Genomic DNA, 12,681 nt, shown 5'->3' with positions numbered 1-12,681 from the left:
GCCAGGGCTGTGCCAGGCCTCAGCCAGAAGTTAATCCTCGTCTTCTGTAAGTGCGGCAGGGACCCAAGAACTTGAGTCATCACCTGCTGGTTCCCAGGGTGCCAGGAAGCCGGAATCAGAACTGGAACTGTAACCCAGCCACTTCCGTCTGGGCTGCTGCTGTCCCAAGCTGTAGGTTAACGCTATGCCAATTGCCTGCCTGGAGTATTAGGCATTTTGTTCCAGTCTTCCAGGCAATAGGCAGAGGGATTGGGCCCAATCTGACAAAACTCACTCCCATTTTAGTGCAAACCTTTCATACTGAAAAGTTGACTTTTATAGTGAGTACCCTTATAGCCACCACCTAGATTCTATCAACACAACTATATTCGGTTTATTACTTGCTCATCTACCCACCCTTCAATTCCTTTTATTTCTAAGTGAGCATACAGACTTCACCCAAACCAGAACACTTTCATATTAGCCCGGTTTAGGTTCTGGGAAGGGAGGTGTTCTTCTGCCTCAGTGATGCCAAGAAAAGCCATGGCACTGGGCCTGCTTTACGTGCTTTGCTTAATAAAGTCTGCAAAATTCCATGTATCTGAAGACTAATGTCAATTATATAAGGTGATGCTCTCCTAAAGGATAACCCCCCCCCACACACAAAAATCCATAAAAGCTAGGGGGAAGTCCTCATTTTTAGAATAAAACTCCTAATTTTCTTGTTCTATAAACACAATTGTGGCTCTCCAAGGGGAGTTGCCGGCGTCATGACCATCCCAGTAGGTCCGCAACAGCCGCATCTGCCTGTGAGGAACATACTGAGGAGGCAGAAATGGGAAGCCTTTCATTTATTTACTTAGAAGAAAAAAAAAAAATCGGCGAAAGGCCCGAGGCTTGGTAACAGGGAAACCGGAGAGGCCTGAGTGGCGGCTCCCGAGGCGGGCCGGGGCGGAGTGAAGCGGCCCCGCCGGCAGGCCGCGCCGCCCTCCTCGCGCAGCCTCAGGCCCGGCGGCGGGGCCCCAGGCCGCGCCCGCCCCTCCAACCCCGCCGCCGGGGTGGGGTTTCCCGGGACGAGCCGGCCCCTTTCATCCAGGAAGTGAAAGCGACGTCGGGGTCAATGAAAACAAACGGGGAGCCCGGGGGGAAGGAAGCGCCGGGGCGAGGAAGCGCGGGCGGGAGGCCGGCTGCGGTCGCGTTTTTGTCGGTGCGGCGGCCGCGGCCGCCGAGGCTTGCGCAGGGATGTCTGAGCCCGCGCGTCGCGGCCCCCCAGCTCCTCGCGGCGCCCGCTGTCTTGGCCTCTAAGGGCTGCCACGTCCGGGCGGCGTAGCGCGGCCCGGGGGGCGGCCGGGGAGGGGTCCCGGGAGGGGCTGCCCCGGGCTGTGCGCCCACCCCATCCCCGCGGCCGGAGCCGGGCCAGGAGGATGCGCGGTGCCGGGCTCTGAAGCATGGAGGGGGTTCTGTACAAGTGGACCAACTATCTTACAGGTACGGGGGGCTCAGGTGCTCCGGGGGGCGGCGGGGAGGCCACGGAGGAGGCAGGGCGCGGGCTCGCCCCGGTTCCACGGCACAGTCCCTCTTTCCCCCCCAAGAGCCGGTCTGGCCTCTGCAGGAGAGTTCGGGATCGCGCACCTCCGGAGGCTGGGAAGTGACCCAGACACTTCTTTCTGCCTGTGTAATAATACTTCTGTTTGTCCCCCGACGCCTCCGCTGCGGTTTCCTGTCACCCGACCTGTGTTGTTGCCATCTCCGTCTTTATTCACTCTTGGTCTTCGGCCTTTTGAGTTGTGGAAATACGGGACTGGAGTGGACCCTTTTCTGATCGGGAGTTAATTTTAAGAATCCGTCTCTGCGTGATCATTTCCTTAACGACACTTTCTTTTTCAAGTTCACTTGTTGAAGCCCTGTGATTGCTTAGCAGGCACGATTTTGGAAGCTGTCCGCAGATGCTACTTACTCTCTTAGGAAGTGGTTTTCAGTGAGGAACACCTTTTGGGAATTCAGGGAACTGTGAGAAACAGCGGAAGATGGTGCAGAAGGCAGAAAAGGAGCCGGCAAGTCAGCTTCATCCCAGGAAAAACTCAAGAGTTAGAGGTTTCTAGACAAATGAGAGAACATCAGGGAGGTGCCCCTTTCCATGACATTCAATACCTGCCTTTTTTTTTTTTTTTTTTTTTAAGGCTTAAATCTGAGTACCTTATTCTCTCAGGCTCACATCTGTAAAGGCCAAGGTGATCATCTAGTTTATCCTGGAAGTACCTTCCTCTTCCTGGATTCTGTCATCTCATTGAATTAGAGGAAGAGGAATAGATTTAAAATAAATTCAAATAGTAGACAGGTTTCCTGGTTCAGAATAATAAGTACATTTTGACTTGCTACTCACTTATTCTCAGCGACAAAATATTGAACCTTTTAGTAATTGTCTGGTACACTCCATTTGTTTCCATCTGACCTTGTGCACAGTGTGCGCATATGCACTTCAAGGTGTAAGTGCAGAGCTGAAGTTGGCCCTGTTTTTTAATTTGTTAGAATGCTCAAGCCAGATTTATAGCAACAAATGCTTTCATATTTATTACCCAACAGTGTTTTGTTTTGCTTAAACTAGGAAGTCAATTTATTTCTATAATGGCATGATTAAACAGGAAACATTTTTAAAAAGACTTTTTCCCCCATTTTATTTGACACAGAGACAGAGCTAGCATGCACATGCAATATCTCAGTTCACCAATTAGCTCCCTAAATGCTTGCAACAGGCAGGGTTGGGCCAGGCCTAAGCCAGGAGCCATGAACTCAATCCCAGTCTCCCTACATAGGTGTTGGTGCCCAACTACTTGAACCATCACCCATTGCTTCTCAGGGTGTGCGTTAGCTGACTTTGAAGTGGAGTTGCCAGGACTTGAACCAGGCACTCTGGTGTGTGGGATGTGGACATCCCAAGCTAGACTTAGACACTGAGCCAAATGCCTGCCCCAAGACAAATCATTATTAAGCATTTTCCTTTGGGTGATTGTGAAAAGCAGTTACACTGTTTGGTTGAGGTGTTAAGACTAGTTCCTGTCTCTAAGATGCAAACGTGCATAAGCACAGTGTGTCCTGGAGGGGTCCTGCCAGAGGAACTGTTTATGCATAGCCCTGAGCGGTAGGCCGTTACTGAGATGGGTCATAATTTAAGACTGGATGTGAAATGTGGTCTAGGTTAGTTGTTCCCTCATGTGTTGCACTGAGTACTAGCTGGGTGAGCTTGTAAGCACGTGTGCTTAGTTTTTAGTCTTTACAAGAGTATTTAGTTCACCTCTAGCATCGAAGCTTGTTGAAATGAAATCTTGTTTGGAAAAATTCCATTAAAAAATTTAAATTTGGTTCCATGGCATGCTGATCATTAATGATTATTAATTTTAGTTCATCGTAGGTCAGAAGGATGAGCAGCTGTTCTTACTAAATGATCTTTAAGGAACCTTCGAGTATAATGATAGTGTTATTTGAGAATTCTTTGTACACAATAAGGATTTCACTAACCTTTGGTAGTTTGTTACAAAAAAGAATATGTTTTTTAAAAAAAAAAATCTCGAAAAAAGGGAATGGTATGTGAATCTTTTCACAGGTACAACCCTCTATTATGTAAATGTGCAAATTAGATTCTTTTATGAAAAGAAGTAGAGATAATAGACTTGATCAACCACAGTTACCTTCACATGCTACAAAATTCATGTGAATCATTTTTCTCAATATTTGAAAAAGATATTGAGCTGAAGTAACACAGGCTTGCAGAATTGTAATTGGTGATTTAGGCACAGGAGTCTTGGGGTGGAGGTGTGTATTTTTACTTTACCCTGCTTATAATTTGTTTGCCAACCCAAATTTGTCTTTGGAATGAGAATGTTTTCATCATTTGGTATGTGTGCTGAACACAATATGCTCTCACGGTTATGGTATCTATATTCCCATGCAAGGAGACTAGCATGCAATGTTTCACTTTTCTGGCATTCAGTCATTTTTTTCATTTATTCAATCACTTGAGAAATACATTTTTTTAAAGCACCTGTTAATGTGCCAGACACCATTCTACTTGGTGGAAATTGCTGGGATGAACAAGATAAAGTCCATGGACCAAAGGAATTTAGCTTCTAATTGGCTCAGCCTCATTAGAGAATATAGTGTTTCACAAAAAGTAGCTGGTCCAAGCATCTGAAACCTACTTATTTTTAATTTTGGATAGCCATCTTTCTGAATTGTTTTATGACAGTCTTTGCCTTCTTAAACTAGGAATACAGAGTAAAATTTAACCTTTTTATGATGACTCAGCATTGTCATTTCAAAAGTGAAATATACAGCCATTTGGGGAGGTAAGTTCTAGGTTTCTCTGTATTAAGGTGGAAGAAAAAAGGATTCATCCATCTGCCTTCTCTTGGTAATACCTGGCCCTGGAATAACTGAATTGATTAATTATTTAGCAGATTATGGCTAAATTGATCAGGATTTGCACACCCACGATTTAAAAGATGGTCATTTTAACTTGATCACTTGTGCCAAATTTTGACTTAATAGTTACAGAGAGAACAAGGAAAGTTACACTGCCTCCAGCATGGTCATCATGTTATTAATCAGTGAACTGGTACCCATGGTCGGTAAGATTCCAGGGAACATGAAGTTTGTCTTACGAGAAGGGCAGAAGTTGGGTGCCCAGGAAAACCACCATTCTGTTGCTGGCTGAGTCTGTGATAGGTGTGTACTCTAGTTGCTGAATAAATATCAGTTAAATGAATGATCACAGTTTGTAGCATTGTGGCCTAGCATTACAGCAGCAAAAAAGAGAAGAAATGCGAGAATCTGTGTCCATACCACAGAGTTTGTGGCTTCTGTCTGAAAGACCAGAAGTCATTTAGTTCTCACTGTGTGCAAGAGAATTTGCTCTGGTAACATACTTTATGAAAGAAGAGAGGTTGTATTGCAGAATTAGAGAGCTGTAGGTGGCACCCAAGAGGTCATTTATTCAACCCACTCTTTAGAAACTGGAAATGTAGAGATTTGTTGAAATGAAGATTTCTCTCAGGTTATCCTACTAAAAGATGAAAGAGCTGGGGCTAGAACTCCTATTTTCTGTTGCTTTGTCCATCACAGATTGAGTATTCCTAATCTGAAATCCAAAATGCTCCAAACTCCAGAAATTTTTGAGTGCTTATGTGGTGCCACAAGTGGAAAATTTCCCTGGACTTCACATGATGGGTTACATCAAAATGCGTACATACTAAACATACTGTGGGGCTGGCATTAAGGCATAGCAAGTTAAGCCACCACCTGTGATGCCAGCATTCCATGTGGGTGCTAGTTCAAGTCCTGGCTGTTCCACTTCCAATCTAGCTCCCTGTTAATGTGCCCGGGAAAGCAGCTGAAAGCCCCTGTACCCACATGGAGACCCAGATGAAGCTCCTGGCTCCTGGCTGTGGCCTAGCCCAACCCCTGGATGCTGTTGCGTCCATTTGGGGAGTGAACTCATGAATGGAAGATCCTTCTTTCTCTGTCCCCCTCTCTGTGTCACTCTGCCTTTCAGATAAAAATAAAATTAATCTTTAAATCATAAAAATTACCTTTTAGACCATGTGTGTAAGACAAGGGTACTTCCAAAAGACCATGGAAAATGGAATGAATGATAAGTTTTTTGTTTGTTTGTTTTGGTACAGAGTTTTGAAATTCACACATAGTTTTCTCATCTATTTTCTATGAACTTTTTAATGACCCCTTGTAGATGAAACTTAAATGGATTTCATGTTGAGACTTGAAGCCTATCCCTAAGATATTTCAATGTGTTTATACAAGTATTCTAAAATCAGAAGACTCCAGAACACTTCTGGGTCCAGGCATTTCAGATCAGGGATACTCAGTCTGTACCTCATAACCTCAACTCTGTTCCCTTTGAGAAAAAAAGAGGCAGTTACGCTGTACTCTGTGTAGGGCTGTTACTGCAGATGGTTGTGTGGATTGCTAATGAGAAAACTATGAGCCAGAATAAAGGTGTTAACTCCTGTATTTGTTCTGATCTAGAGATTTCTCTAGAAATTTCCAATAAAATGGAAATTGATGCAAGATCATTTTGGGCAGCCTTTATCATTAAAAATGGCATTGTCATATTGTTATTTGAGAGCCATGAAATAATGTATATGGCATTTTTTTAAGATTTTATTTATTTATTTATTTGAGAGGTAGAGGTATAGACAGTGAGAGGGAAAGACAGAGAGAGAGGTCTTCCTTCTGGTGTTTCACTCCCCAGATGACCACAACGGCCGGAGCTGTGCTGATCTGAAGCCAGGAGCCAGGAGCTTCTTCCAGGTCTCCCATGTGGGTGCAGGGGCCTAAGCATTTGGGCCATCTTCTATTGCTTTTCCAGGACATAACAGAGAGCTGGATTGGAAAAGGAGCAGCAGGGACTAGAACTGGCGCCCATTTGGGATGCTGGTGTCGCAGGTGGAGGATTAACCTACTGAGCCACAGCACTGGTCCCAGGTTTTTTTTTTTTTTTTTTTCCTAAGCATCATTTATTTGAAAGGCAGAGTGGCGGAGAGCCACAGAGACAGAGAGATTGAAATCAGTCTTCCATCTGCTGGTTCACTCCACAAATGGCTGCAGTGGCTGGGGCTGGATCAGGCTGAAACCAGGAGCCAGGATCTCCATTCTGGTCTCTCAGGTGGGTTACAAGGGCCCGAGGAGTTTGGCCATCCTTCCAGTAGGAAGCTGGATCAGAAGCAAAGCCGTCAGGACTCAAATGGGCACTCCAGTAGGGGATGCCAGCATCGCAAGTGGCTGCATAAACCGCTGTGCTACAAACAGTGGCCTCTGTAAGGCAGGTTTTAAAATTACAGTTTTTTATGTGGTAAAGGTAATTTCTCATCATCCTTTGTTATTTCTGCCCTTTGTAGGTTGGCAGCCTCGTTGGTTTGTTTTAGATAATGGAATCCTATCCTACTATGATTCACAAGATGATGTTTGCAAAGGGAGCAAAGGAAGTATAAAGATGGCAGTTTGTGAAATTAAAGGTAAGTGAGTTTATAGAATTGAGGACTTTGAAGTTAGGTAGTAAAGGTTCTTCATCATGCTCCAAACGATGAAAAAAAGCATCGTTAAGCACAAGGGATCTTCTAATACTATTTATTTTCTTAGCAATAAGGAATGGCATTTGGCATTGTTAAACATGGTTCTTGATAATTTTCCCTGTATCAATTGATTGAAATTCAAAATACTTCAGCTGCTGTTCCTGTTTGGATTTGACAGCTTCTTGTAGATGCTACTTTAGTGCCCATGTTCAGTCTACAAGCATCCTATTTCATTCTCCTTATAGAAATGTAGATTGGAAGCCAGGCTATAAAGCCAGCTCTCTAGGGTTTTGAGGAAGTTTAAAGTCAGAGTCATAAACTCTGGTTCTTTCCAAGTTAGAGATAATCTCTTGTAGATGATAGAGATCATTTCCTTTTTTTTTTCCCCGAAAGGGTAGAAATAAAGCAATTTAGGTCATGCTGTAATTTTGATGAAGGTTTCATGGTCAGTTGATTTCTATGTGTGGTTGGAGTGTGTGGGGTGGATGTAGGTAGAAGGAAATCAGGTAAAATAGTAATGCAAAATATTGAATTCTTCTTCAAAGACAATCAAAGATGAAACTAGAGCAAATAAAAGAATAAATGTTAAACTCCTTCCAAGTCTTCTTTCTTCTATTTAACTTGAGTTTTCCAAGTCTCATTTCTTCTGTTTAAGTTGAATACTCCTCCATCATAAAGGGTAGCTCTTGACATGATGATCCCTTGCGTGTAACTACCAAATACTTCAGTTATCTCACTGTTTCACACATTTTAAAATTTAGATTAAATCAGCAGCTGATTCATTGGGTTACATTTTTCAGGGCTGAATTACTGCTTTTGTATGATTTTGTGGTAGCCCTTAGTAAGATTTAGCCATAGAGACAAAAGAGAGTTTCTGCTTTGGGTGCATATTCTTTCTTTATTTCTTTTTTTCCCAAAGAAACCATTTATTTAATGAGTGCAGATTTCATAAGTACAACTTTAGGAACATAATGATTCTTCCCATCAGAACCGCCCTCCCACCCTCACCCCTACCCCCACCCCACCTCCTCCTCCCTCTCCCATTCCCAATCCCATTCTCCATTAGGAAAAAAAACCAAGACTGTTCCTCAGCAGTCAAAACAAGGGCTGTTCACATCCTTGCTTCTCAAAGTGTCAATTTCACTTCTGTAGATTTCCTTTTTAGGTGCTCTATTAGTTACCACAAGTCAGAGAGAAGATATTGTATTTATCCCTTTGGGACTGGCTTATTTCACTAAGTATAAAGTTTTCCAGATTCATCCATTTTGTTGCAGATGACTAGATTTCGTTTTTTTTTAACCACTGTGTAGTATTCCATAGAGTACATATTTCTGTAATTTCTTTATCCAGTATTCAGCTGATGGGCATTTAGGTTGATTCCATGTCTTAACTATTATGAATTGAGCTGCAATAAACATGGGAGTGTAGATAACTCTTTTCTTTGCTGATTTCATTTCCCTTGTGTAGATTCCCAGGAGTGGGATGGCTGGGTAGTTCTACATTCAGATTTCTGAGGTATCTCCATACTGTCTTCCATAGTGGCTTTACCAGCTTACATTCCCACAACAGTAGATTAGGGTACCTTTATCTTTATATCCTTGCCAGCATTTGTTGTTTCGTGATTTCTGTCTGAAAGCCATTCTAACTGGGTTGAGGTAAAATCTCATTATGCTTTTGATTTGCATTTCCCTGACAGGTAGTGATCCTGAATATTTTTTCATTTGTCTGTTGGCCATTTGGATTTTCTCTTTTGAAAAATGTCTATTTAAGTCCTTTGCCCATTTCTTAACTGGGTTGTTTGTTTTGTTGTTGTTTCATAATCTCTTTATATATTCTGGTTAATAATTCTTTATAAGTTGTATACTTTACATATCTTTTCTCCTATTCTTTTGGTTGTTTCTTCACTTTCCTGAGTGTTTCTTTTGCAGTACAGAAGCTTCTCAATTTGATGTAATCTCATCTGTTGATTTTGGCTTTGATTGCCTGTGCCTCTGGGGTCTTTCCCAAGAACTCTTTGCCTGTGCCAATGTCTTGCAGGGTTTCCCCAATGTTCTCTAGTAATTTGATGATTATCAACTTGTAGATTTAGGTCGTTAATCCATTTTGAATGGGTTTTCATGTAAAATAAGCATATTCTTTAGTTACACATCTGGTTCCTTACCTTCATCTCAGATTTGATAGGACTGGAGTGCCGATTTTTTTGTTGTTGGCTACAACGACTGGGGCTGGGTGAAGCTAAAGCTGAGAGCCAGGAGCTTCTTCTGTGTTTCCCATGTTGGTAGCAGGGGTCCAAGTGCTTCCATCATGTTCCATTGCTTTCCCAGGTGCATTAGCAGAGGGCTGGATCAGAAGTGGAGCTGCCAGGACTTGACCCAGTGCCTATATTGGATGTGCTTGTGTTGCAGGCAGTAGCTTAACCTGCTACACAACACCTGCCCCATACAGGAGCACTTTTTTACACCAGTGATTTCCAGCTTGGGATAGATCCATGCCATGGGGAGCTTTTTTCGAAACTATATATGAGTGCCATGTGATTAAATCATGTCCCCTTCAGTTGAAAATTCCTACTGTTCTAAGGGAGAAGAGTCAAGACATAGCTTGTTCAGCCTCGTTGAAGGGGTACAATGTTTTTTTTTTTTTCTTAACATACTGAAATGTGTACTTGTAACATTTGGCTTTCTCTGTACACATTTTTGGGGTTTGTGTAAGTCTTTCAACTACACTATCATCACCTATAACATTACAAAACTCTTTGGAATTGTTTTATGACCCAGTGAACTAGTTTGTATAAGGCACAGTTTATAAATCACACACACACAAAAGAACAGATTCAAAGCATTAGTTTTTATTTTTTCTTAAAGTGGTGGTTTTATTTCATTTTATCCCCAAATTTATTTCAAATGTGTTTTGGTCAGAATTAAAAATTCCATTCAAAATACAAAGGTTTGTGAACCTTGAGGCTATTTAAAAGATATGTAAAAGTCTGGGGCCTGCACTGTGGCGCAGTGGGTTAACACTCTGGGTTAACATATGCAGTGGTTAACATATGCAGTGGGTTAACATATGCAGGCCATATGGCCTGCAGCGTCGGCATCCCGTATGGGTGCCAGTTCAAGTCCTGGCTGTTCCACTTCTGATCCAACTCTCTGCTATGGCTTGGGAAAGCTGTGGAAGATGGCCCAATTCCTTGGGCTCCTGCACCCGCGTGGGAGACCTGGAAGAAGCTCCTGGCTCCTGGCTTTGAATTGGTGCAGCTTCAGCCATTGCTGCCAATTGGGGAGTGAACCATCAGATGGAAGACCTCTCTCTCTCTCTCTCTCTCTCTTTCTCTCTGCCTCTCCTCTCTATGTGTAACTCTGACTTTCAAAGAAATAAATAAATAAATTAAAAAAAAAAAGATACATAAATGTCTACTGTGGAATCCTAAGGCAATTCCATAGTGGTCCCAAGCCACGGCAGCATCTTTTGTTGTTAATTTGTTTAATATTTTATTAAAGCATAATATACAGAAAATGACATGAATCTTTTATTTTTTAGAGATTCATTTATTTATTTGAAATGAAGAGTGACAGAGGGGGCCCAGAGAGAGAGAGAGGTTTTTAATCTATTGGTTCAGTGCCTGAATGCCTGTACCAGCCAGGGCTGGGCCAAGCAAAACCAGGAGCCAGGAACTACACCCACGTCTCCCACCTGAGTGGCAGAAACCAAGTGCTTGGGCCATCATTGGCTGCCTCACAAGCACATGAGCAGGAAGTTCCAGCTTTGAGCTTTTGCCTGGCCATTTGGACATTTGAGATGTGAACCAGTAGAAGGGATCCCTCTATCTCTGTCTCTCTCTCTCTACCTCTCAAATATATATATATATATATGTATATATGTGTGTATATATATATATAATTTTTCCCCACATGGATATCCAGTTGACTGAGCATATTTATTGAAAATAGCAACTTTCCCCTACTGCACTGTGATAAATCCCGGCTCCACTTTCAAATCCAGCTTCCTGCTGTTGTACAGCAGGGAGTACTTTCTTAATATAAGAGTACTTTCTTAAATAAGAGTATTTTCTTATTTATTTTTTAAGATTTGTTTGCTTATTTGATGCCCTGGGAGGCAGCAGGTGATGGCTCAAGTAATTGGTTCCCTGCGACCCACATAGAGGACTTAGATTGAGTTCCAGGTTCCTGACTGTGGCTTGGCCCAGCCTTGGCTGCTGCTAGCACTTAGGAATGAACCAACAGATGGAAGGTTTCTCTGTGTCTGTTGTCTTTGCTTATCAAGTAAAAATAATAAATAAAATTTTAAAAGCATGTCAAATTTAAAAAGTAAACACTCCTTTTTTCTCCCTTTGTTTTTCTGTCTACCCACACTACTATGAGCTAACTAGTTGTTTTATTAATGCCAGTAATATAACACAAACTTCATCTTACATCAAAGACTTGGAACTGACAGCACAATTTTTGATCAGCTCTCTTGTCAGCGTTTCAAGAGTTTGTGTTGGAGAGGAGGTGTAAGGATGGAAAAGGATATGCCTTTGAGATTATTAGGAGCCACCTCATAATTCCAGGCATATCATAGAGCAAGTATTCTAATGGAAGGGGCCACTCTTTCTATACACCAGGCACCATCTCAGGCTTGAGGGATATCAAAACATAGACTGCCCTCAAAGAAATCAGTAAGAAAGTTCTGTGATATGTGTGACATTTATTGCATGTGTATTTAAGGTGGTATAGGTGGCCCCAAGTGGACAGGACAATTTAAATCTTTAGGAAAAATTCTTGGGGCTAGAGCTGTGGCGTAGCAGATAAAGCTGCGGCCTGCAGCACTGGCATCCCATATGGGCACTGATTTGAGTCCTGAGTGCTCCACTTCCGATCCAGCTCTTCACTTCTCAGTTGTTAATTTGTTCCTATTTTCCTTTGTCTGCGTTACTGCTTTGTTACCCTGGGTCCCTGTGAGAATGGTGGTTTTGAAGGTGTAGCTGGGTGGTGACCCTTTTGGGGGTTGTGCTGCCTGCATCATGAATCATAGTTGTTTTAGGTGTCTGAAGCACCTAGAACTGTGTAGAGGAGATGATTTGAGTCTGCCTAAATCCTGTAAGCCTGTAACCGTATTTCCCCTTTGTCTGTCACTGTAGTCCATTCAGCAGACAACACGAGAATGGAATTAATCATTCCAGGAGAGCAGCATTTCTACATGAAGGCCGTGAATGCAGCTGAGAGACAGAGGTGGCTGGTTGCTCTTGGGAGCTCCAAGGCGTGTTTGACTGATACTAGGACTAAAAAAGAAAAAGGTAACTGAAATATTGTGGTGAGAGTATTTTCTTATTTTTTTTTTTAAGATTTGTTTGCTTATTTGAAAGGCAGGGTTAGTTACAGTGAGAAAGAGAGAAAGGAGGAGATCTTTGATCCACTGGTTCACTCCCTAGATGGCTATAATGGCTGGGGTGGGCCAGGCTGAAGCCTAGAACCTGGAACATCATCTAGGTCTTCCACATAGGTAGCAGGGGCCCAAGGACTTGAGCCATGTTCTGCTGCTTTCCCAAGCGCTTTAGCAGGGAGCTGGGTTGGAAGTGGAGCAGCTAGGTCTTGAACCAGGGCTCATATGGACTGTTGGC

At 42.8% G+C, this 12,681-nt stretch overlaps 1 protein-coding gene across 3 annotated transcripts in view; it reads left to right on the top strand.

Annotated features, from left to right (window-relative positions):
* The first annotated feature begins 1,283 nt into the window (after positions 1 to 1,283).
* Positions 1,284 to 12,681, top strand: part of PLEKHA3 (pleckstrin homology domain containing A3) — a 32,035-nt gene continuing 20,637 nt past the window's right edge. For 2 of the 3 annotated variants that reach the window (XM_017342969.3, XM_002712316.5), the window contains exons 1-3: positions 1,284 to 1,467; positions 6,891 to 7,007; positions 12,202 to 12,357. In XM_017342969.3, the coding sequence (XP_017198458.1) occupies positions 1,428 to 1,467; positions 6,891 to 7,007; positions 12,202 to 12,357 (313 nt within the window). In that variant the 5' untranslated portion in view covers positions 1,284 to 1,427. The remainder of the gene's footprint in view (positions 1,468 to 6,890; positions 7,008 to 12,201; positions 12,358 to 12,681) is intronic. The other variant, XM_017342968.3, reaches the window with a different exon arrangement.

This window comes from Oryctolagus cuniculus, chromosome 3 (genome assembly GCF_964237555.1).
Source record: "Oryctolagus cuniculus chromosome 3, mOryCun1.1, whole genome shotgun sequence".
NCBI classification, from domain to species: domain Eukaryota; kingdom Metazoa; phylum Chordata; class Mammalia; order Lagomorpha; family Leporidae; genus Oryctolagus; species Oryctolagus cuniculus.
The sequence above is the reverse complement of the archived record's forward strand: the minus strand, read 5'-3'. Positions and strand labels throughout refer to the sequence as shown.